The 25,803-nt window shown below is 37.5% G+C and overlaps 1 protein-coding gene across 1 annotated transcript in view; it reads left to right on the top strand.

Moving 5' to 3' along the window:
* Positions 1–25,803, top strand: part of LOC122798074 (collagen alpha-6(VI) chain-like) — a 1,097,601-nt gene that overhangs the window by 412,118 nt on the left and 659,680 nt on the right. Inside the window, exon 10 of the mRNA XM_044066731.1 lies at positions 306–881. Coding sequence (XP_043922666.1) covers positions 306–881 — 576 coding nt within the window. The remainder of the gene's footprint in view (positions 1–305; positions 882–25,803) is intronic.

The raw sequence follows: 25,803 nt of genomic DNA, 5'->3' as shown, positions 1-25,803 counted from the left end.
CATCGAGATGCTGCAGCATCAACAGCTGGCATTCAGACTGCCGTACACTCAATGAGATGATCATTGAGCTGTATCCCTGCATCTCTTTGTACTGAGTTATGACACCACTGTAATCACCTGTAATTAACAAGCACAACCATAGTAATGTATTTCTTTCCTGATGTTATTGATGTCCTCCAGTGAGTTCTAGGACAAAAGTTTAGCTATTTTAAAAACTGCACATTTTAATGCTATTTCCTTCCACCCAAAATATATTGTTTGTGACCATTTTATAATACTTTTGTTTTGCTTTTTTTATCTTTCAGCCTGCAAGATATCTGAAGTGGCAGATGTTGTTTTTGTAATTGATAGCTCAGGCAGTATTAGCCAGAATGATTTTGAAATCATGAAGGACTTTATGAACTCTCTGGTGAATAAATCCCATGTTTCTAAGGATGGGGTGCAAATTGGAGTTCTCACTTACTCAGATGAACCCCATATTGAATTTGACCTAAACAAGCACAGCACGCAATCAAATGTCACTGATGCTATTAAAAAAATTAATCTCAGAGGAGGAAACACTTATACAGCTAAGGCACTTAAGGACTCAAAGAATATGTTTTCAGCAAATCAAGGTGGCCGAAAAGCTCAGGGTGTTCCACAGATTCTAATTGTTGTAACTGATGGAGAGTCACATGATAGAGAGAACCTCAATTCCAGTGCCAAGGAAATCCGAAATGAAGGAATTTCTGTCTATGCTGTTGGCATTAAAGGAGCAAAGAAAGAGGAGTTATTGGATATTGGAGGTTCAGAGAATCATTATTTCTATGTTGACACATTTGCTAATTTGACTGAAATACAGAAAAACATTACCAACATAGTTTGTGAGGAATCACTTCCAGGTATGTATTGACCATCCATGTATATGCTGTCATTCAAATGATGCACACGGCACTTATATGCAGATCACTTTCATTCTGATGTTCAGTTTACTATCAAAGGAGGCATCAGAATAACAGGAAATAAAGGACAGTTAATACTGGATACAGTTAAATACAACAAAATGTGCTAAGTAGTTGAATACATCATTCAGTGATGTTAGTTTTCAGTTTGATTTAATTTTTCATAGAGTATTTCATTCAGTTCATTTTTCTGATTAATTCCATTATGCATGTTCGGCTTTATTGATGTATTACAGAATTTTCTTGGTAGGATCATAAAGTAAATTTCATCTAATCCTCAGTGCCCATTCTGCTCCCCTTCACTGCTCTCCTTTCTCTTCCATACCCCTTTCTAGCATGTCACCACCCCCTTTGTCTCCTTTGAAAGAGTGCAGTGGTATATTCATTCAATACACCTACCTTTTCCTAGCCATCTGTGATATCTCTGTTCATTCTGGCCAGTTCTATCTCTTCAGTCCACATTTCTGCTTTATTCCTAAAAATAGCCTCTGTTCCTCTTTGTGACGCCCCTGCACTGGCCCAGTAATCAAGGAGCCTCAATCCTAACCACTAACACCAGTAAGGGACGTGCAGATTGGGAGGATGACAAGTACATACAGTAAAGTACAATTTCCCTTAAGAGCACACAGAGATCACAGTCAGTCTGGGGCTGGTTTCTCCCTCTCTCTCCAGAGTCCCAATAAGATTCCCCACTGGCACAGTTATAGGGTTAAGATCTCAGCCAAGTGGTCAAGCCAAAACCTCCAGCACCCTCTCTGTCCAACCAGTGCTTCATGTCCCTGACACACACACACACACACACACACACACACACACACACACACACACACACACACACACACACACACTTTGAGATTTGATTTATATACAAACACACAGACACTCCTGGGTAAGGCTGGCACAGGTTCACTAGCTATGCCCCCCTTCTGCCTAGAACATAAGGTAGTACCAGCTGCCACCAACCATTCTTATCAGCTACTAATAAGGCCTTTACAATGGGTGCCCAATTATATTATGTAATATTACTATTATCCAAATGGTAACTGTATCCAAGACTTTTAAGGCTATTTTAAGAGTAGCCTGTACAGTGTCACCAAATACATATGCAAGCAGAACAACACAGAAACAGCAAACCAGGATCCAAAAAAGCCACGTTTATTCTCTGAACACTCTAGTGCCTCGGCCACTGTAAGCCTTCAAGGAGTAAAATACCAGTAACAAAACACAGTTTATATAATCACACAAATCAATCAATAAAACAATTATTCAATTAGATGATAAAATTGATCAATGCCTATTAGTTAGATCACATTTTTCCAACAGCATTCTGTATTTAAACCTCTAGGTAATAAAGTACCAAATTTTAAAATAAAAATAGTTTCCTTTATTAAAAGTAATTTACCCACCAATAAGTCATCAGACTCCAATTTTGCTACCTGTTGTAAAATGGTAGCTTTTAAACTAAAATTTAAATTTGGTACTTTATTACCTAGAGGTTTAAATACAGAATGCTGTTGGAAAAATGTGATCTAACTAATAGGCATTGATCAATTTTGTCATCTTAATTGAATAATTGCTTTATTGATTGATTTGTGTAATTATATAAACTGTGTTTTGTTACTGGTATTTTACTCCTTGAAGGCTTACAGTGGCCGAGGCGCTAGAGTGTTCAGAGAATAAACGTGGCTTTTTTGGATCCTGGTTTGCTGTTTCTGTGTTGTTCTGCTATTTTCCAGTTCAAGTAGTTGTTACATATGCAAGCACTCTGAGAGCTTAAATAGCTCTAAACAAACCAGCCACAATTAAAAAGTTTAAATATATTTAATAATAAATAGTAAAAACACAAGCCAATGCTCAATACCTCAACACAGTGACAACAGAGATCAGAATCACAGGAAATACGTTAAAACAACATTGCAGGACAGTCTCAAATAAATACAGAAAACATCTAAAGTAATCTTTATTGTATTCCTATCTATATTTAAGAGATACTATACCCTAAATGACTTATTTACAGAGCCAGGCAGATACAGATGAGAAGTGCTGATGAGAGGATGTTTCTAGATCCAAAGACAAATACAAAAATACACACACTCACTCTCGGAGATAATTCTTAAATTATTATCAAACATTACTGCTGGGGTATCTCAGATTATATCATTCTTTGTCACCTCTGCCTTCAGTTCACAGGCTAACAAAATTTAAAATTTAGCACCTCTGTATCAGAAATGCTTATCTCTCAGAAGCTTGCCTGGAACTGGAAGTCATAAAACAGTTACACACTTTTACCTTTGAAACCTGTAATTATTTCTGTTTCCAAATAATAGAAAGAATTTCTAGCTGCAAACATTCTGTCTGCTAGCTGAGATAAACACCATCATAAACAATTCACTTATTTTCTTAAAGTTTGGAAGTTAACTCTGTTTTTTTCCCGTAGGGTACACTGTGGTTACATTCTTGAAGCTTAGCACATAACATACAGTTTAACACTCACCTCTGCACCAGCAGTTTAATATACACATAACATATAGTTTTCTTATATTTGTAGGATAAGCCTGTGGATCGTATTAATATTCACAAATGACATAGAATTATTTACAAAATTCTAGCTAGCTGGGCTGGTAGCCTTCACACCCCTCACAACCCTGTTTTGACCACTCTGTCCTCACTTGTTTGTTGCCCTTCTGCTTGGCTTCTTGTACTATAACTTCACCACTCCCCAGCCTACCTCTAGCTCCATTCTTTGACATGTTCTTTCTTTTCCCTAAATCATTTGCTTCAGACTCTTATGTAAACACATTGGCCTACTTCTCTGTTTTGCATTTTGGTCTGTTACTAAAACCATTTTCCATATTCTTGTGTACTGCATTTATGACCGTTTCTTGTATCATGTTTATTCCCTCAATTTATCTGCAGTCCTCAACTCACCTTTGAACCTCTGACCAGTTCATCATATTCCAGTGCCCTAAAATCCTATGCCATTGTCATTGTTGTTGTATCTGTATGTTTACTTCAACTATAGACCACAGTGGCATGATCACTGCTGAATAATAACACCTTCATATGGACATCTCTGATCCACTCCACCTTGTTTTGAGCGCATCCAGAAGTTTAAACTTTTCTCTAGAGTCCCACACCAAGTAGTTAAGCTACTCATGGTCTGGGACCCTAACTGATTCCCACTCTTTTTTTCCCTGGAACTTAGAATCTCCCTGTCTGCTCCTCAAAGATTCAGATCCTCTATAACTGTGGCATTATTCTCCCTTCCCCATTTTTTCAGTATCTCATCCCACTCCCTTGATGTGTTTGTAAGCCAGCACATTGCAACAATAACCAACATTATCCCCTCACCTACTCCTCTCCCTTAAATATCAGGACATTTACCCTAGGGTGTGACATCTTCCTTGCTGCCTTCATGATATGTTTTTCCCTCCTCCTCTGTGGCCTTGAAATTCTTGACATTGTTTGTGTAGATTGCTGCTTCAGCTCCATCCTTACACTGTTTTGCATTCCTGAACAACCAATAGTTAGGCCCATGGCCCAACCCCCCTTGTTACTGACCCATGTTTCTGTGATAGTAGCAAGGTCTGTCCTTCCTTCCTAAATAAATCCTGTGATTCCTCATCTTCCTAACTGCCAGGAGCCGTCAGCTACTAGGACACAACCTCCATTTGAGTGACTAATACCAATAAAATCAAAGTGAGACAGGAAAGCCATCAAGCCATAAAGGTCACGCATGTTCTTCTCAACAACTATAAAGCATCTGGTCACAAAGCTTTCAAACAAGCAAGGAAATGACCTTTGTGCTACCTATAGTGGACAAAAAATAATTATCAGGCAGTACAAAATCCTGGGAATGACATGTTAAAATCCAGAATATGGTAGCTGACCTTAAATTTAGATGCTGCCTTTACAATAACAGCATTACTGTCATGTCAGGGATGGCCTTAACAATGTATAGAAAAGTTTAATGCTGCCTTTTGTTAAGGCCAGTCCCTGCCACATGCAAATAAACATCTTTGCACTGTTCAGCCAGAGAGCAGAGTTACAACAACTGAGTCCCCAGGATTATATCCTCATTGTCTACCAGCTCCATGCTTTGCAATGTTACCTTACCAACAGTAACTGAATATTGGCTATACTGGTTTGTACTGAAATACTCAATGATTTTGAGGACAGGCAATAATATCATTTTACTGCCATTAACCCTTTCTGTTGCTGTAGTAGCACACTGTCACCAACCAGCCCACTTTTGCACTCCAATCTCACAGTTGCTGAACATGCTTACAGTACACCAACCATATTATATTAGTAACTACATTAACTGTAGCAGAAGTAGTGTCTCTCCAAAGGACAGATGCCAACAGTTATATGCCAGCAGTTATGCATATTTAGCCTTATATACATCAAAAATGTTTTTTAATTAAATAAAAATTATATTACTTAACATTCTTACAATGCAATAAGCAGCTACATTCCAACTTATGTATTTTATTGGCTTTTTAAAAAACATGATGGATATTTACTTCCTCTCATGTTTCTTGCAGAGCCATACATAATCACAAATTATTCTTTTGCTTTTTATTGTTCACATTGCAGTAGATAAAAAATGTTACGAGAGATTAGAAAATTACATTTATGTACATAAGACATCTGCATAGCAGGACATTAGGGCCACAACGTAAACCTGATATTAAGCAGCTGGTCTCAGCATTACAGCTCCCTTCACATCCATTTCCTCCTCGGTCAAAAGATATTCAGAGACTGCAGAGCCATAAGGACACCCCTTTCTGAAGAGATGAAGCCTCTGCAGTGTAGGGACATTTCAGGGTATGCTACAATATGCTGTGACCCCAGAGGTGATCCAGTGCAGGGGAAGGCAGAAGTTAGTCAGTGGTTATTGATCCCACCAGATCATCTGCAAGCAATTCTCCTTTCTAGAAATTGCAGAAGAAAAAAAATAATTTGAATAGGAATGATTTTTTTTCTTTCTATTGAGTTGATTTAAGTGTGTCATGTTGTTTTTGGGGCCTTGTTTGAGTATGTATGTGAATCGTTTGTGTACAATGTATATGATCATGCAGTGAGTTCAAAGCCCAGGTCACAGAATTTTTATTAGCTGAAGGTTTGGAATAAGACTCCATGAGATGCAAAAATGCTTCTGTTTCAATGCACAGACTTCTTCATTTTTTAAGCATGAATAGTGTTATCAACAAATTACACAGATCACAAACTTGTTGTTTTCCCCACAGTTGTACAGTCATAGAGTTAGTGTATATATCAGAAAATGGAGGGTGCCCGCGAGCGCTGCAGAAATGCAGACTGCAATATTTTTTGGTTTTGTGCTCTACATGCTCTATTTTTTTTGTACTTTGGGCTTTGCAATTAGGTGTTCACTGTGGCTGATGTTTGTACTTGCATTCTGCTGCTTTCTTTCTGTTGCTGGAATTTTATTTATAAGATTTTAATTTGCTAACATTAATTAATGCAAAACTATTATTTTATACTTTGGTGTGGATTTTGTGAGTACTGTTTGTCGGGCTGAGTTTATGTTGTTAATATTTCTACAGTGTAATTTCTGGGAATTGCAGTCTGTGTTTTTTATTTTATTTTTGCATTTTTTACATGTCTTTTATTTTATTTTGCTCAGTTTTTGATAACCGGAGTAGAATACTGATCAGCTCGCAGGATCACCCTGGGGTCACACATTACAATAATTAAGTGCAAATTAGGATTTGGGTTGTTTTCATTGAGTTAAGGTAACTTGGTGACAATGTTGTGTGTGTACAGTATGTAGGCTTTAATTTTTAGCAAGTAGCATAATCATGGGTTTAAGGCCCTGATGATGATATAGAGAGGGTATATGCAGATAAACTGCCGATATTGTGCTAAGAATGATAACTGACTAACACTGTAGATAAAACAGTGTATCAGATACATGTTATTGTGCACCCTTTAACTGGAGTCTACAGAAAAAAAATGTAAAATAAATACATCAAAATAATGTTGTTGTATATATTTAACAGTATTTAAATAGCGTAAACTTTTCAGTTTAGAAATACTACTTTTTTAATTAGTCATGACTAACTTGGGGATTAAGAAAGAACCCCAGAGCTTGCAGTAAAGTCTGCAGTCAAAAGGTATTGTTTCCATGTTGCTTAGATTTATGATTCAAGGACATATTAGCTGCAATTAGTAACAACCAACCTAATTAATAGCTAATTTGCATGTCTCTGAATTGCTGTTAACTATCACAAGTCCAGATCAGCACTCTCCAGCAGTTAACAACGGAGGCCCATGCATTATAAGGGGCACAGTCACCCCCCCATTCACTTTCCTATATACATCCAATAAAACACACACACACACACACACACACACACACACACACACACACACACACACACACACACACACACATATCACATGCTCCATACCAGTTCTTGAGTTGTCTGCGCATCCCCAATGTCTCCTTTAATGTTATTATTGCCCGTGTAAATCACTAAGGAGTTCATACAGACAGTAATGCCAGACATTTAAGTTTCATAATTCTTAATGTGCAGAAACTACATCACAATCCTAGATTTTTTGTTCTATAAACATTTTCAGTGCCTGATTTCATGTCACATTTCAAGCATTCTCCCTGGTGCCATTTAGTGTTCTTCCTGACTTTGTTCTGAAGCCTCCCCTCACACAGACATACCATGATCTCGCCCATCGGTCTCTGATGTAACAAAGTACTCTTGTAATTGCCCTTTATAGGCATAATTCTGAACTGTACATATCTTTCCAGAATGTACAGATTTTATCTTAATGCTTTTGTTCTCCTCCTCCTACTGTTTGTGGTTTTCTGATATAAATCATTTAAGTATTGAGATCAGTAAATAATGACAACATTTATGCTTCAGACTTCATAACCTTCAGTAAATGCACACTAATACAGAGGCTGTTATTCTTGTAAATTTTTATGCATGTAAGAGTAATAACTAAACTCAATTTCTGTTTGTGGGTCTTTGTCCCTCCACATCATTATTGACTTTGTTCGGTTTTCTTGCACTATGAGGTTGGTAAGTATGTTTACAGGCATCCTGTCCCTTTCCTCTGCAATGCCTGGACTTTTAGAGTCTGTAAGTAGTGGCAGGGATCATATAATGATATATATATATATATATATATATATATATATATATATATATATATATATATATATATATATATAAACATTGCTACATTAGCTTACAGGTTAGTACAGTGGGTTAATATTGCTGTTTCTTGTGTCAGGGGTGCTAGATTTGAATCCTTAACTCCTTTATACTTTTTTTTCTCAGTTTTAACTGATATTTCTTCATATTAACCCTGGTGTCCAATAGTGGTGCAGAGGACTAATGTCCCCGGTGGGTGGGTACAAGAGTTGAGTCTTTTTCATGCCTTTATGTCACTTAGAGTATCCCTGGTGTCTAGTGCTGACCCACAGCTCACATTGTCTGTTATTTTACTGTAGGTGCATTTAAGGCATGCTATATAGAGTATTTCTGGTGCCTAGTGTTCTCCCTGGTCCTAAGTGCTGTTAAGGCATGATGTTCAAAAGTTATCCCGGGTGTCTAGTGGCACCCCGACCCATGTCTTGTTTAAGTGCCATTAAGGCACAATGATAAGAGTTATCCCTGGTGGCTATTGCTCTCCAACCCAGTATTGCAGGATTTGCTCATTAGTCTGAAGGAGAGTGGAGGTATGACAGTCCTCCAACCTACATACATGTGCGCACGCGCACACACACACACACACACACACACACACACACACACACACACACACACACACACACACACACACTGCAACGTGTCAGGTGGACACTCACTCACATTTTACTCACACATGCAGCCCCACACATACACCCCCAACATTATCTCTCTAATAAACTCCTTGCCACTTAATTCCTCACTAGATGAACACAAGCTTTTGGCTGGTTCATTAACATGAGTGACCAGGAGCAGATCTGTTAATTATGCGGCCTAGTGATTCTCTGAATTGCACAGCTACATAAGTGGTGTACAGCGGGTGGTTCTGGGGGACAGTATATGTCTAATTAGCATATGCCTCATCCCCAGAATGCCTCATTTGCATTTTGGACAAATAAGAGAGTCCACCACAGTGTTGCATGTCTTCATACTGCAGCACCATGACAGGGCAGTCTCTGAATAAAAAACAATTATCAAGAGGTGTACACCTTGTGCACACCTCACAACAGCATTTCTGAATTGGATCATAGCTGTCAAAGAATTCATAAATCTATCTGGTTTCTGTAATAATCTTCTGCATTTACATTGTTTAACAGGACTGTTTACTTTCTAAAACTAATAATTTTCCTATTGGGACAGTTTTTGATGCACAGCTTTACTTGAAATTATGATTTCAGGAATCTTTCTCTCTGCTCCATTTCACTATCAGAATTTTCACAGTGTCTATTCTCTCCAGCTGGAATGTTTGTGAAAATCCCAAATGTTCTTTATCTTGAAATTTTGATGTGTTGGATTTTACATCTGTCTGTGATCCTTGCTATATAGCTTTTTATCTTCGCAACAAAGCAACTTAAGATGTTTGTTTTTCTGATTTGACTGATTGACCTAGTACTTCAGCTTCAGGCTAAATACTTTCCACTTACTTTTATCCTCCTTATATATCTCCGACCTGTAAATCTGGTAGTTTTCTGGAGTTGATATCATAGTAGTATTCCTATCTTTATTTACTGCTCCTCCAAACACTTTGTGTTGGTTTTCAGACATCTACAAGAAAGGTGAAATAGGTCATTTAATTTCCATCCTTCTGCTTATCGGCACCTGTGCTTTGTGAGAGAGCAGGTCCTTGCAAATGTGCATTCCTGTATTCCAAAAATATAAGGTAAAAATCTTACTAGCATTTGCTGCAGCTCTTTCTCATGATATTCGTCACTGTTTGAAGAATACTTTCCAACTGCCTATTAGATTGCAGATATGTTTCTTTGAATATCAGTTTTCCCAGATCGTGGTTGTGTATCCTGCCAAGCATGGTTTCTCACTTGACTAGGAACTATTATTTTATCAACTTTAAACACTAAGACCTGGACACAACTTATTTCGTCCTTGAAAGAAATCTTTTTTCTTTACTGATGACTTTTGCTCATATCATCATTTAACTCTAATGTCTCACTGTCTGCATATCCCTAAAATGATTTTACTTTTTCTGATGTCATTGGTACCGGAGAGTAAACCAAAGAATGTCTCACGCTTTTAGCACTCTTTCTTTCCTTCTTTTTTTAAAAACCTTTATTAAATGTTCACATTTTGAACAATGACATGGGTACAATAGAAAAGAAACCAAAACAAAGTAATGCTTTCATTATTTTTATGCATTACAGATAGTATTCTTTTTAACAGTTTTCATCCACTCCAACATTACATAAATTGCTCATGTCCTGCCTTCCCTTAGACCTCATTCCTCCTCCTGGACTTTATTATACATGCTTTGTTCCCACAAATTCCATTTGTTTCTATTTAATTTACCCATTCCCTTTTCTAAAAGTCCCACCTCTATTTCTTTTATCTCCCTTACAATATCCAGTGCTTTAGTTACAGCTGGTTTAGATTTGATTTCCATGTTCTATTGATTTGCTTTTTAGCAGCCAATAACATTAAATTTAGTAAGGTCTTACTATGTCTGGGCAAGTCAGATCATATATCCCAGCTTTGAAGAATTATGTCCTTAAGTTACAGCCATTTACTCACTTAACTTTTCTGTCAAACTACTCTGCAGTGTATCCACCAAAAGTTATGTTCACAATTTTCTCTCTGTGTCTCTCTCTTTCCCATCACACCTCCAACATTTGTGATCTACCTGGAGAAAATTTTCTGAAGTCTATTTGAGGTATAAAAATACCTATGCAAACACTTCCTAGAAACAAAATGTAAAGCTTCTTGACTTTGCTGCATACTTGGAGCCATACAGACATACTGCAAGTTTCCTTTGTAAATTGCCTTTTGATTCTCTTTGCCCAGTCTTTTCTAATGTCATCTGAATCATTCTTATAGTTATTATGCAGTATTTTGTATGTCCTACTAAACTAATTATGCCTTTTTAGCAGCATCTTCTGTGCTAGACTCAACTAAAAACTTGACTGGAACTGGTTTTCACATAGCACTCACACATCCCTTTCTCTTTGCCAGTGCTCTGTTATCAGTCCCTGGGCAGGAAGGCAATCTCTAACCTGCAGTCCAAACTTCTAATGGGCCTCATCCCACTCTATTACCTTTTGCCTGTCTACTTATTTCATATCAATATGTCAGTTGCTTTGTTAATTTTCTCTGGGAAGTGTGCTTTTCTTAGCATAATTGCTATATTATTTCCTTGCCTGGTCTGTATTTCAATTTGAAATCATTTAGACCACTGAGTCATTGATTTGTATTTGTTAACCAGCAATATCAACCTAGGAATCCTTATTGTCAGTGGAGTCTTTCTGTGATAATCTCCACTATAAAATTAATAAATGAAAGGAAACAATAACAAAGGGAAATGTGAAAAAATATTTCAGATGAATGCTTGAATATTTAAATGAAACAGAGGCTTAGCAGTACTACAGATGTTGTTTATTCAGGAAGTTTGTTAAAAGGGAATTGCATCCAAATGTCAATTGTTTTCTTTCCAAAAAAGTGACCTTTCTTCTTTGTAATCCAATACTAAGCATGCCACACACAGAAAATCATTTAATAGTTATTCCATTTGTTTTATGTCTTAACTTATTTCTGTTTGCCTTGCTTTCCTATGTTTGTCTTGTCATCTGTCACATCACAAAGGTTGGGAGTGACAGAGCAATTAGGTAAAGTCACTTATTCCAACTTCAAAGTCTTTAAGAAAACAGTGGTTCTTAAACATAGGCATTTAAATCTGCCTAACCACTAACAGATTGCTAGCATCACTCCTAAGATAAATTGTGTAGCCTGGAGCTACAGTTAGGCATCTGATCAAAAGCAAGTTCATTTTTCAATGCAAATTACTAACAGAATTCTGAGTTTATATTATAACCCTGAAATCTCACTTACGTGAATACAGAAATGTCGACACATATTGAGCAAACCGCAAAAACACTGAACGTCCTGAAGCGCAAAATTCAAAATGTCGAATCAGCATAGTTGGACAACACTACTGCCTGCTACGTACTACCTACCCAAACAAAATAAATAACCCACATACATACACTTAACAAAACCCTACTTATAACCCTAAACTAAAGCTTACATATATTACTATGTATGCACTTACCTTAACCCACACCCTAACCCTAACTTCCGTAACTATTGCACACTTATGTTAAGGAGCTATACTCAAACAAAATAAATAATCCACATACATACACTTAACAAAACCCTACTTCTAACCCTAAATTAAAGCTTACATATATTGCTATGTATGCACTTACCTTAACCTGCACCCTAACCCTAAGGTCCGTAACTACTGCACACTTACCTTAATGAGCTATACCGGAGAAGGGCCAACTATGACGATTCAACACTTCGAATTTCGTGCTTTAGGACGTTCGGTGTTTTCACGGTTCGCTCAATATGTGTCAATGTTTCCATATTCAGTTTCACGGTTGTAATAGGTAACCCAGAATTCCACACATAAATTAGTTCATTTTTTGTAATTACTACAAAGTATTTGTCTTTCCTTTTAATCAAACTTTGAGTACCACAAAGAAAAAAAATAGTTCATTTTACTCTCCTGATTTTCTGTCAGTATTTGATTTTGCATTTTTTTCTACACTGTATTTTCTGTAAAAGTGCACATTTTCATCTGGTATTTTGTTATAGCATTTTTGCATTGTATACATTGTTTGGTTGAGAAAAATCATTGAGTTAAGGAGGGAAAAGTAACATCAAATACCCTTATTCTAGCTACATTATTAAAAACTGTTAATGCAACAGAAATTACCTTAGCCCAAGTAACACTTATTAATCACAAGGCCAGAATGTTCACAATATAACACTGAACAGCAGATGCTACTTTGAAAAGAGCAATTAACCCAGCTATATTTTCAAATCTGTCATTCAAATATTCCTTAAAATGCTGTATCAGGACTGGCCACTAATACAAATCAAAGGAAGCAAAACAATAAAATACAGATTGATGCTGGCAGTCAGAAGAAGGCAGCCACACTAATGTTGTAAGCTGATGAGAGACTGAGAGAAACAACTGTAATAAATGATCCTCTCATCATAGATTTCTCTCTGTCCTTTAGAATGACATCAGGGAAATGAAAGCATCAACTGTAAAAATCATGCAGCATAGCAGCCCCCTTCCAGGCCATTTTGAAATATAACAATTTAGGAAATAATAATAACCATTTACTTTGATAAAGAGATATTAGTGATGCAGGAAAGCTCAAGTTATGTTGAAAAAAATATACTTTTCAGTTTTTTGGGTATAGTCCTTTAAGTACGGTAGCATATAGCATGCAGCATAATTTGATATTATCACAGGAGTTTATAAGTTTTCACAACAGCGATATCATAAGCAACATATGTGATACATATAATATACATGACATATCTAGTATCGTGAAATCCATGGTCAGTGTACTTTGAGAATGATTAAAAGTATTTATAGTATAGTCAAATATTTAAGTTAATGTGAGCTATACAGAGGCTCAGTTAGGTTATAAGTGGTGATTATGCATACTCCACATATGTCAGGTTTAAAATATACTATGATTTTTGTTGAAAGATACAACATAAACACAGACAGTACTGGAGAGATAGCTATGAGAGTGACTGTCAAGTACTGAAAACAATGATAACAGAAAACCTGTAGTCCGTGCTTCTTTTCATTAGGTAATGTACTCTGTAGTATAGTAGGTACCTTGGATAAAGGCATTCTGAATGCACTTTGCAAGGTTCTCTGATCAGTTTTCACCTGAAATTATTTAATATACACCAATTTGTGGAATTTCTAATATACATGCAGTACCACAAACAGTTTCTTTTTTGTCTAAGCAAATTTGTTTTCTGCGTCTATTAATGCTGTTAACCCAAAGACAGTTGGTTCATTCCTTTATAGGATTATAGCTCCCATAGTGCTCTGACTAACATTCTACCTGCAATACAACTGGTTTACTCATAGTACTGTATTTTAACTTTGGCATGTCTGGAACTAGTTTCTTGACCATTTCAAAACTCTTTTCCTGTTCAGAGCTCAGTTTCTAGGATCCACTTTCATCCCATCTACCTGATTGGACTGATGGGGATTATAGACATCTCCCAGATCCAATCTGGCAGCTCTAGCAAATTCTCAAACAGTGAGCTCCTTCCACATTTTCATAATTCATCTGTCCCTAACCATACCCCAGTTCTTGATTGCTTCTCAAAGAAGATGGATTGTAATCTCAGCACTCTGCTAAGTGTTTCTAACAATTTAATTGCAAGTTTATTAGCCTTTTTCAGTCCCCTTCTCTCATTTTCAAAATCCTAGTTATTTTTTAGCTTTCTGCTATAAAAAGACTGTTAAAGTTTACATAGTTTACCAAAACTCCTTCCATGAGTGATGTGGAGGACTAGTTACTTTTATCATTTATTTATACCTGTTTACCACTTTAATAGTTCTCCTTCTGATTCAGTTAAACAAGTTTTTCCTACTTACTGCTATTCCTATATGTTTTGTTATGCCTTTGCTGTTTAGAGTTTAGTTATTACTACAATAACCAAAACTGCACACATACGTGGGTGTGTAAAGTTAGTATACTGCTAGTTTGTTGTAGTGGTTGTAGTTCATAATACATGCTGGCTGAGTCATTCAGTATGGACAAGGGCTTCAAAAATATGGCAGATGTGGCAACAAGATTCTGCCCACATGACACCCATGAGTTTTGCTTGGTGTGCCTGGAGCCAAAGCACCTTTCTGTGGCTTGTGATATATGTAAGGGCTTTCACCCTAGTTCTTTGGTGGATTGTAAAAACAAGCTAATTTTGAAAGGTCAGCTTCTACAAGAACACAATAAAAAGAAAGAAAAGAAAGGACAGTGAAAGGGAGAGATATGACAAATAGAAAGAAAAATAAAGAAAAGCCAAGGATTCAGGAACTTCATCCTCTCTAAATTTTCCTCAAATAGACCCCCCCTCCCCCCGCCAACAACCATCTTTAATACTGGCTATGGCATTTTCTATTTCTCTGGTGCCACACCTCACCTGCATAGAGGCAATCAAAGAAGATTACAAAAAAAAACATTCTTCAGAGAGAGAACTATTCAGCTTTCTCTCTTTTCAGTCCACTTCAACATCTTCTCTTAGATTAATTAAATTCCACTACAGCACATCTGACATGGACTTTAACAGTAGAATGAGTTTTTTTGAAGGCTCAGCTTGAAATGAGTGTCATTCTATCTCCCTCTGTCTCCAGAGCACATCAGGGTGACTCACTTTCCCCTGTACAAGCTCCTTTCCTTGTCCCAGTTCTGAAACCATTGGCATTGAAATCAATGTCTTTCCCAGGTCCTGTTAGGTTAGCACTGACTGATTTGGAGGATTCAATGCCAACATCTTTGCATCTAACTTACTTGTTATAAAGACCCTTGAAGTTGATGAATTCTGGGTGTTCACTGGTGGCAGTTTGACTGAGCAAAGAAACATAGTTTATTTGCTGAGCTACACATTCAACTCAGGCTTCATCTTCCACTCCCTTATATTCCTCCATGAAATACCTACTGACATAATCCCCCCAGCTATTAACAGGGAGTAGGCCCTAAACACAGCCTCACTGGCACCTAACAATATCCCAGGATGTTTCATAAATAGCTGAAACCATGACCTTTCAGGACGAACTGAGTCGCTTTTTAACTATAGCCTTTAAACAGGCCTTGTACCATGAGAATGGAGGACTGCAATGGTTATTGAACTTCACAAGGGTGGACCATCAATTGACCCAGAAACTACAGACCTATTAGTCTGACTAGTATAATATGCAAAAACATACAATAAATTATCTTGGAAATGATTGACAAAGACATAGTCAAGCTTCAGATGCTGGACCTAACCCAATTTGGCTTTGTCAAAGGAAGATCATGTCTACTAAACATGGTGGACTTCTTTGAGAAGGTCATCAAGGCAATGCATGAGTGGAAAACAGTGCATACTGCCTACCTGGACCTGGCTAAGGCATTTGATACAATACCCCACTCAGGTATAGTTGACAATCTCACTGAACTGGGCATAAATCCCAACATATCTCACTGGATTGCTAGCTGGTTCACGGATAGGACTCCTGACGTCAGGATTGGTGATATGAATTTCACTGAGACCAATCACCAGTGAGGTACCTCAGGGATCTGTGCTGGGACTGCTCCTATTTGGCATCTACTTCTCAGAATTAAAGGCTAATATCAAGGGCCTTTGACTGATTGTGTTTGCAGATCACTGCAAACTGGGCACTATCATAGTTCCCACTCCATGACACAAACATTTTAAAAGAGAGTCTAACAGACAAATGATTGGTGGCAAAGTCATGGACTAAAATGCAACGCTAAGAAATGCATTATAGTACATTCTGGGAAAATTGCCAGCCAAGCTAATTACTCCACCAATAAGATAACCCTAAGAGTTTACCTGGTAGACAGGGATCTGACAACATATGTAGGCAGTAACCTGGCCTTTGACCAACATGTGACCAAGGTAGTAAGAAAATCATTCTGTGTCACACAACTTTTAAGTAACAGCATGGCATACAAGTCCAAATATGTCATAGTGCCACCAACATTGAGACACATCATTGAGTATAATGACCCCTTCAGCATGTACCTGACCAAACATAAGCAACTGTTGAAACAGCCATAGAAGTTCCTCACCAGGAGAATCCAGGGTATAAACACTTTGTCCCATAAAGATCACCTTAAAGCTCTATCCCTGTACTCTGTTTCTTACATGTTACTGAGAGGTGATATATGCCTGGCACACAAGCATCTTTAGAGCCAGCTCTGATGGACCATTTGCATATTTGCAAAATAAACAGCATCAGAACCACTAGATCAAAGGACTTAAATTTTTCTTGTGACATAAATAAGAAATGTTGGTGAGACACATATGTGTCTCAGAAATTCCACATGCTCTGGAACAAGCTTCCCATCCATGTGAAGCAGAGTCCCTCCTTAACCCTATTTAAGTGTAACCTTGGCCAATGGATTGGAAATTATAAATTCACCCCAGGTCTGATCCCCATGTCTCTGATAGACAGAAGCAGACAGTAATGCCCAAACTAACGTACCCCTCCATAATAAATGCCCATGATATATAGGGACACAACTTATTTATTTAGTTAGTTAGTTAATTGAACATTTGTTTACTGGGAAAGTATGACTGGGACAGAGCCCATTTTCAGAGGAGGCCCAGGGAGAAATGCTCCAAACACATATCTTTGGAATGTGGGAGGAAATCAGAGCACCCTGAGGAAACCCATGCAAACGCAGTGAGGACATGCAGACTTTGCAAAGAAGGCACCCTAGCCAAGAATCAAACCAGAGAACATCTTGCTGTGAGGCAAAAATGCTAACCGCTATACCACTGCACTATCCAATTGGGTTGGATTGCATGACTCGGCTTATAAAGGCACTGGTGGTCATTAGCCTGGTATATAACTATGAACCTATGGACTGCTTCCAAACATACATAACTGAACAGGCAGTAGACTCTTTGAGAAAACTCGTGACTCCAGAGATAAAAAAACAGGTTTCAGCTCACTTGACTACAGTGTTAACTATCTACAGTCTCTCCATGACACTGTTACATAATGCAACTGATGGAGCAGTCAAAGTGACAGGGGCAGGCAGCCATGAAGCATCATGCCTGCACTTGTCTTTGCAATTTTGTAGACAGCTTCAAAGCATCCTTCGTCAGTGTCCTCTATGATGGATCCTCACTATTTGGACCTAAGGTCAAGGAGAAGTTGCAGAATAGTAAGCAGGAATGTAAGACATTCCCTGTCATCAGAGAACGGTTTGAGAACCTGCAATGATCCTATAACAGGAATCAAAAGGGTCCCAGTTTACTCTGGTTTAGGAAGTTCCAACTCCAGTACATTTACAGCTATTCTGGCAGTGACAGCCAAGGCAGAGGCAGTCCCTTCAATGGACACAGCCCCAGAGACAAATGTGACCCATGAAACCATGGATTCAAGAGTTTTTTCTATGGGAAAAAAATCCCAGCATCTGTTATGGCTTCCCAAACTACTTTCCTCTGATGGCAGTTGGGGTCTGGATATTTCTTCACTCAGGTATGTAGATGACTATCACACAGAATAAATGGGTCAGGAGAATAATACTTAAAGGCTATAACTTACTCATTTTCTCCAGTCCAAATTAGCAGCCTCTGCCATTCCCAGACATTCTAACACACCAGCACAGAATGGCAAAATGATTGCTACTCTTCTAGGACAAAGAGTCATCCAGGAGGTCCCACCAGATCAGAAAGGATCCATGATCTATTCCAGATTATTTTCAGTATCAAAGAAACCAGTAACATCAGGTCACTACTTCTAGATCCCAGTGGCCTAAATCAGTGCAAGTGATTTTCATTTCACAGCAGTCTCAGATTTTCTTACAGAATTTCCATCTTCCTCTCTTGCAGCACAAAAATTATGCAAAGCCTTTCTAAAAGGAACTTTCCTATTATGTTTACCTGTCAAGGTTACAATACCAGCTTGGGATCCTATTTTTTTCTCAAAAACTTAACATGTCCTCCCTTTGAGCTGGCATCCTCTGCTGAAATTAAATACCTTTCTTGGAAAACACTATTTCTAGTGGCTATTACCTAACCAAGAAGGATTTTGGAAATAAAAGGCCACTCATATATACCACCCTTAATTGATTTTCCACAAAGATAGGGTTTCATTAAGAAAAAATTCTACCTTAATTCCAAAAGTCACTTCAGAGGCCAATCTCAATCCATCCCTTCATTGTTCTGTTTTCTTCACAAACCATTCCAATAAGGTAGAATACCTTCTGCATTCCTTGGATAGCCACAGACAATTGCATTTCTTCCTTTACCAAGCAAAATCTATAAGAAAAGATTCACAAATTTTTATTTTCCTTGCTCTCTCTAAATTGGGATTCAAAGTGTCCAAAATACCACTGTCCAGAGGGCTCTTGGAATGTATTACCTTTGTTTACAATACAAGAAACAAATTTTTACCGGCAAAGTCTAAGGCTCACTCAACCTGATAGTGGTCAGTAAGCAGAGCTTTCATTAAAACTTCTTCAGTAGATAGCATTTGTGCAGCACTGACATTTTCTACATTGCATACCTATTCCACACATTGCAAGTTGGGCATTATTTCCAGGTCTAGATTCTCCTTTGGAGCTACCATCCTTAAGGGCATCCTGTCATGATCTCACTCAGGAAACCAGGTAGCTTTGTATTCTATAACATCACTCACATTATATAAATTGGATGAATTAGAATGCAGAAGTTATGCACCTATTATAATGCTGAATCTTTTTCATCCCTTGTATCGCTGATTTGACAACCTGCCCACCTACCACCTACCAAATTGTCAACAGTTCTATCCAGAGGGACTTAGTAGATCTATTTGAAGCACATCCTCTACATCCTACATGCTCTATAATAATGATTTACTCCAAAAGAAACATCAGATATGATAAGATGTAGTGTTAGGGAAAGATACATTATGTGAATTTAGAAGGAGCCCAAGGTTTGAGTGCTTTCTAGAGCTGCTGGATTAGATCCAAGAGATGGCTATAATCTCATTTACTGAGTCAGACAGACTAGGGATGAAAAGGATCCAGGATTATGGTAAGTACATACCTTTTGTTTACATCTTGTTTTGATAGCTTTCTTAGAAGCATAGTTATCTCAGACATCCATCCATCCATCTACAATCCCTTTTTCCATTTTGTACTTGGGGTTGGTGTGTCATTCCAACAGTGACAGTTATCTAGAGCTAAGGTTCACAACCACATCAGGTACAAATTTTGCAAGACACTGCATTATTCCTAGAAACCTTTGCAAAATGTGCTTGTCTTCTAGCTTTGGCATTTATATAACTACGTTAACTCTTTTTTGCATCAGGCTTCAGTTCTTTTGACATTAGAATGCACCCCTTGTGTTTCCAATGGTTCATTCTCATTTAACATGAAATTATGCTGTCTTAACTTGTTTAACAGCTGTATCATTGTCTTGTCATATTATTTGCATGGCTAACCCCATGCAAATAGGTTAACAGTTATGTTTACAACTTCTATGCCCTTCAATACATACGCAGCAGTACTTAGGAATACCTGTGGTGATACTGAAATACCATCTGGAGTTTCAAGGAATATGCACCTTCCTAGTGGAGTGCTAATTATACAGCATTGTAGTTTGCTTTAAATTATAAAGAGATGGAGTTTGCTTCACCCAGTTAACATGATCATTGGTATGCACATAGCACTCCAAAAGAACTTAGCATTTGGCATTTTCAGGACTGCTTTTTGAAATGAAAGAAAAAGATAATGTTCCTTTTAATTAATGTAGTCAAATATTTACAATAAATACAGATGTTAAGCTTTTCTTTTTTCACAGCATTAACTGTACTATCACCCCATTCTGTTGTCTGTAGTTGTGTCAAAATGACAATCAGGCTTTCCATTCCTTTTTGTTGCTTTTCTATTATACTCCTGAAAGTTCTGAGACCACCCGTACTTTCCTTGGACCATGTGTTAATGGCATAGCATCGATATTTATCTGTTTAGAATAGTCTCCTGGTAAACCTTTGAAGCTTATCAAGACAAAAGTTAACTGCTTAAAACACACTCACACACTCGGACTGAAGAGTCCCAAAATGAGGAGAAAAAAAATGACAAAAAAATCTGGACTTGAAAGTATTAAGTCTGGGATTACCATTTCTGTGAATACTCCCTTTTATCCAAGGTATGGCAAGCTCAGAGTTGATAGATATATATATATATATATATATATATATATATATATATATATATATATACATATATATATATATATATATATATATATATATATATATATATATATATATATATATATGGGTCTACCTGACAATGAACACCGACACTGGAAGATTGACAAGTGAGATGGCTGACGGACGAAAACCCCGACGCTGAGAACACCGACATGTGAACAGACTGTGTAAATATGCGGTAGTGACGGACGTTAGGGTTAGGGTGCGAGTAAGGTAAGTGTGTGATAGTGACGGACTCTAGGGATAGGGGTGGGTTAAAGTGAGTTAGGGTTAGGACGCGGGTTAGGTGAGTGTGCGATAGTGATAGTCTTTAGGGTTAGGGGCGGGTTAAGTGAGTTAGGGTTAGGGCGCGGGTTAGGTGAGTGTGCGATAGTGATGGACCTTAGGGTTAGGGTTTGGGTTAAGGTTAGTGCATAGATAGTTGTGAATGTAAGGTTTAGTGTGGGTTTGTAAGGATTGTGGTGTGCTTGTGTTGTGTGTGCCTTTTGGACAGGGGATTTGTTTTGTTTGTTGAGTGTCGGGATTGTGGTGCGTCGGGCATGTGAGGTTTTGTGTTTGTGAACTTTCAGTTATGTGGTGTTGTTGTTGTAGCATGTCGGCGTTGTCAGGTAGACCCATATATATATGTGTGTGTGTATATATATATATATATATATATATATATATATATATATATATATATAGTAAGTGCAGAGGCATGCAGAGGAATACGTTTAAAGGAGAAGAAGAGTTCTTAATATTTTATCTTCTGCTGTATTTCCATTTTTTTTTCAGTATTTTGAAACTCTGCATTTTGAATCTCAACATTTCAATAGGGAGCCAATAACTTACTATAATAATGCAATATATCATTGTTATGGCTCTGCTTGATGTTTGTGATATTTCACATGCACACACTATTTACATTGTAAGTTCAGTTTACCAAAATACAGTGATGAGAGGAATGCCACTCTTGCAGCTGATTTACAAAATAAATAAATAAATAAATAAAATAAAAACACTCCACTTTGATCACCAGGACAATACAATGCACTCTTGGGAAAACTTGCTGATGCGCAATCACCAAACTACTTCAAAGATGATCTGTGCTATACAGACAGTACTGCAGAGATGTAACTATGGTGGAGTGAAGGGAGCAGTTTCCTCAGATAGAGGCTATAAGTTCAGGGGTGATCACCATGTGTTGATGAGTGAAGTAGTGCAATACCATCATTGATTTATGAAACTACTAGAATATGCCAACTTCATAAATGAATGCAATAATATATTTGTAGCCATGGGTGAAGCACTGAAGTGCGTAGTGTGTGAGGTGAATGTACAGTAACTGTAGCAAGCTGCCCATTACGGTTTTATCAAGCAGCTTACAACAGTTAACATGAACTGAGGGTGCCCCCTTCTGTTCAGACTATAAGGTAGTTTTGACTGCCTCCATCAGCTACTTTAAGGTCCTTAACAAAGGTTGTTCAATCTTACTGTATAATGTTACTATTAATCCAAATGGCAGTTTGACCAAGCGCACATAATTTAGGAGTGGTCTTCACGGTGTCACCAAATAGATAAGAGCTTAAATATGTCTCACAAATATCAGCCACAATGATAGGTTTAAATATATTTAATAATGAATAATAAAACAACAAGAAAATACTCAGTAAATCACCACAGTAACTTCAGAGTTTAAAATCACATGAAATATTTAAAACAACATTGCAGGACAGTCTCAAATATATACAGAAACATCTAAACTAATCTTTATTATATTCCTGTCTGAATCTAAGAGAAATTACTGTAACCTAGTTAACTTACTTAAGAAGTAAGGCAAGGCAGATGTGGTGAGTGGGTTTTCCCAGCTGATGCTGTCAGGTGAAAGACAAATACAAAATGTCCTGTCTCTCCCTCAAAAACTTCTTAAATTGATATCCCATATATTACTGCTGGGTTAGTTTGCAGGATGACATCACTTTGTGTCATCTGACCTTAGTTTCCAAGCTAAACCCCTATTGCCAGAAACTGACAGCATTTAGCATCTCCCTGTGAAAAATACATAGCCCTCAGATCTTTGCAGCTGCTGGAAGACATAAAACAATAAAAAATTTACAAGACATGCAGAAGGTTCCCTAGTTTTAGGCATCCTGCCTTGCTACATTGAAACCAACTTTTATGGCATAGTTATAAAATAATTTAATTGTAATAATTTTCTGAAGTTTGCAAGTTAACCTTCTATGTTCCAAACACAGTTACAATAGTGTAAACACATGTCTGTTATTTTCCAGTAAGGTACACTGTGGCTACATCTTTAAGCTCAGTACATTACACACACTTCAGTACCAGTAGTTTGAAATAAAGAGAACATACAGTTCTAATACATTTGTAACACAAGCATATGAATCAGGTTGATAGTCACAAATGACATATAATTATTTACAAACTTCCAGATAGTTGGGCTGGTAGTATCTCCTTCTGTCACACTCCTATATAAATCATATTAATATTCACAAACGACATAGAATTATTTACAAAATTCCATCTAGCTGGGCTGGCAGTATCTCCATTTGTCACACTCACATAACATTGAGGGCAGTTTGAGAAATGTACTGAAATGGTCTGTCAATGGATCAGGACTTGTTGGATCATATGACTCCAAAAAGAAACATGAAAATATTTGTTTTGTTGATAATGTCAGAGAGAAACCCATGATAGACTGGCATCAACAGAAAATGTGAGATTATGCATCTCACCTCAAATTCACCTCCAGCAGTGAAAGGAAATAGGTTGTTCAATATACATATTTACAGGACCAAAGAGGATAGCAAGTGAGGATCAACAATAGTGGTGCAATAATTTACAAGAAGAATAGAACAGCCCCCCCCCCCCCCACACACACACACACATGCTCACACAATTCTGTTCTATGGCCTTGCAGGCATGTTTGGAAAGTTCTTGGGAAAAGAAGACTGAAGAAAAGCCAGCAGGATTCTGTCCATCTTCCTGTGATCATACATCAGGATGCACACTCCCAAAGATTCCTGGAGACACATCCAAAAATGAGAATCCTTTGGCCTGCTCAGGAGACTATGTGAAGTAGCTGCCAAGAAACATTTTGTAAGGACAGTGGGAAAGAAAAAGCAAGTGAGATAGAGTATGTATGGTGGTATAAAAAGCATTAAAATGGACACTGATATAACATTTAAAAAGAGGAATTATGGAGCAAGAAATGCAAGCAAAGTGGACTAGTTGATAACCAAGGCAGAGGGAGAGACTGAAGATACAAAGAGCAAATTCAGGAAGAGAAAGCCTTTGCCAGAAAATAACTAATGATGGTAGTATAGAATGATCACGTATTTCAAACTCCTGGTAACAATATAGAAGGAGTGATATATTCAAAAATAGAACGCATAGAAAAATGGATGCATGTGACTTTACATGACAGGTGGGAGTAAACAGATATTTTGTAAAATATGATTATGAATGTGGAACAGTGAAGAGGTGACTGAAATGGAATAGCATAACCAAGGTAAAGTATAGGACATGGGTAAGTTTGCAGAAGGGAGGCGTACTGCATGCAGAAAAAAAAACAACCATTCTCTTTAGATGATTTCATCATTTTAGTGCAGCAATCATTTAGTTAAATCTTTTACTGCAGAGCAGCTGATTACTGTTGTAAGCCTGGTATTGCTGCAGGATTCAGCTGTGAAGTTCAGACCACATTACCCTCACTTCCATTTTAAGAGATATAACTGATTTCAGACATGGTAAAACAGCATTTCAAAACTCACTGATCTGATGTAGGCTGGTAGTCACTGTGCAGACAATAAAAAGTTCATATGCCCTAAACTCCATCATCAGAAAGAACGACACTGAGGTGTTTTCTGAACCATCTGTAAACACAGAGCAGTAGATAAGTAAACTACTGCCCTACTCACTTCTTAACACTGCCCCTCCTAAGTAAAGTTAAACAGCAAAAGAAAAAAATGACAGGTTCTTCTGTGAAGCTCATTACTGAATTCATTCAAACAACAGTGACCATATAAATTAATGAATGAACAGATGCAATGTTTCGCTGATACTCCACTTCCGCCTTATTGGCTTTACAGATTGTGATCCATTACGTCAGAGCCAACCACCATCTCTACCCTGCCCTAGCTACAGATTTGTGAGAACATCTCTGCTCTCAATTTATCTAAAACATCAGACTCGCAACTTCACGTAACAGTCTCTTATCAGGTTTCCTGCTCCTTTCCTGAACTTGGTGGATTCCCATGATCACTACACATTCTTTCAAAACTTGGACTCACTTCTCCAGGACTGCAGATATCAACTTACTCTTAATTTGTCACTCTGACTTCTCTGTCCAGTGCTAGTGTAATTTCCTTCAAAGTAAAATGAATCATGAGCAGTCTTTTCAATGATGATATCTGGTATTCTTTTGGACCTCCCTTGGTTATATTTCAAGGGACCACTTGAGTCTGATCCCATAAGTTATCAGTCCAGAATCCTTAGCATATCTAACATGCTAGTTAAAAAAAATGGTTTCTTTCTTACTAATTGGAGTACAACTGGCTGTGATTCTGTATTGCTACAAAAATAATGAAACTTTATCTTATACATACAACAGTGTATTTAACGTCTTAATTCCAGAGGTAAATGTTTGAACACACCTTTCTGCTAAGCCATTTGTAGCAGGATGCTTTGTTGCAGTAGTGGCATGGATAATTGCATTTTATTTAACAAAAGAATAAAGCTCTTCTAACATGAATCGCATGTCCTTATCTATAACAAAATGTTCTAATAATCCATTAGCAGTAAACAATCTTCTCCAACTACTGATTGTAGCTTTCCATGCAAGCTTGAACTTACAAAA

This window comes from Protopterus annectens, chromosome 3.part1 (genome assembly GCF_019279795.1).
Source record: "Protopterus annectens isolate FY-2018-M chromosome 3.part1, PAN1.0, whole genome shotgun sequence".
NCBI lineage: Eukaryota > Metazoa > Chordata > Ceratodontiformes > Protopteridae > Protopterus > Protopterus annectens.
Note: the sequence above shows the minus strand (reverse complement) of the source record. Positions and strands in the feature narration are given on the sequence as shown.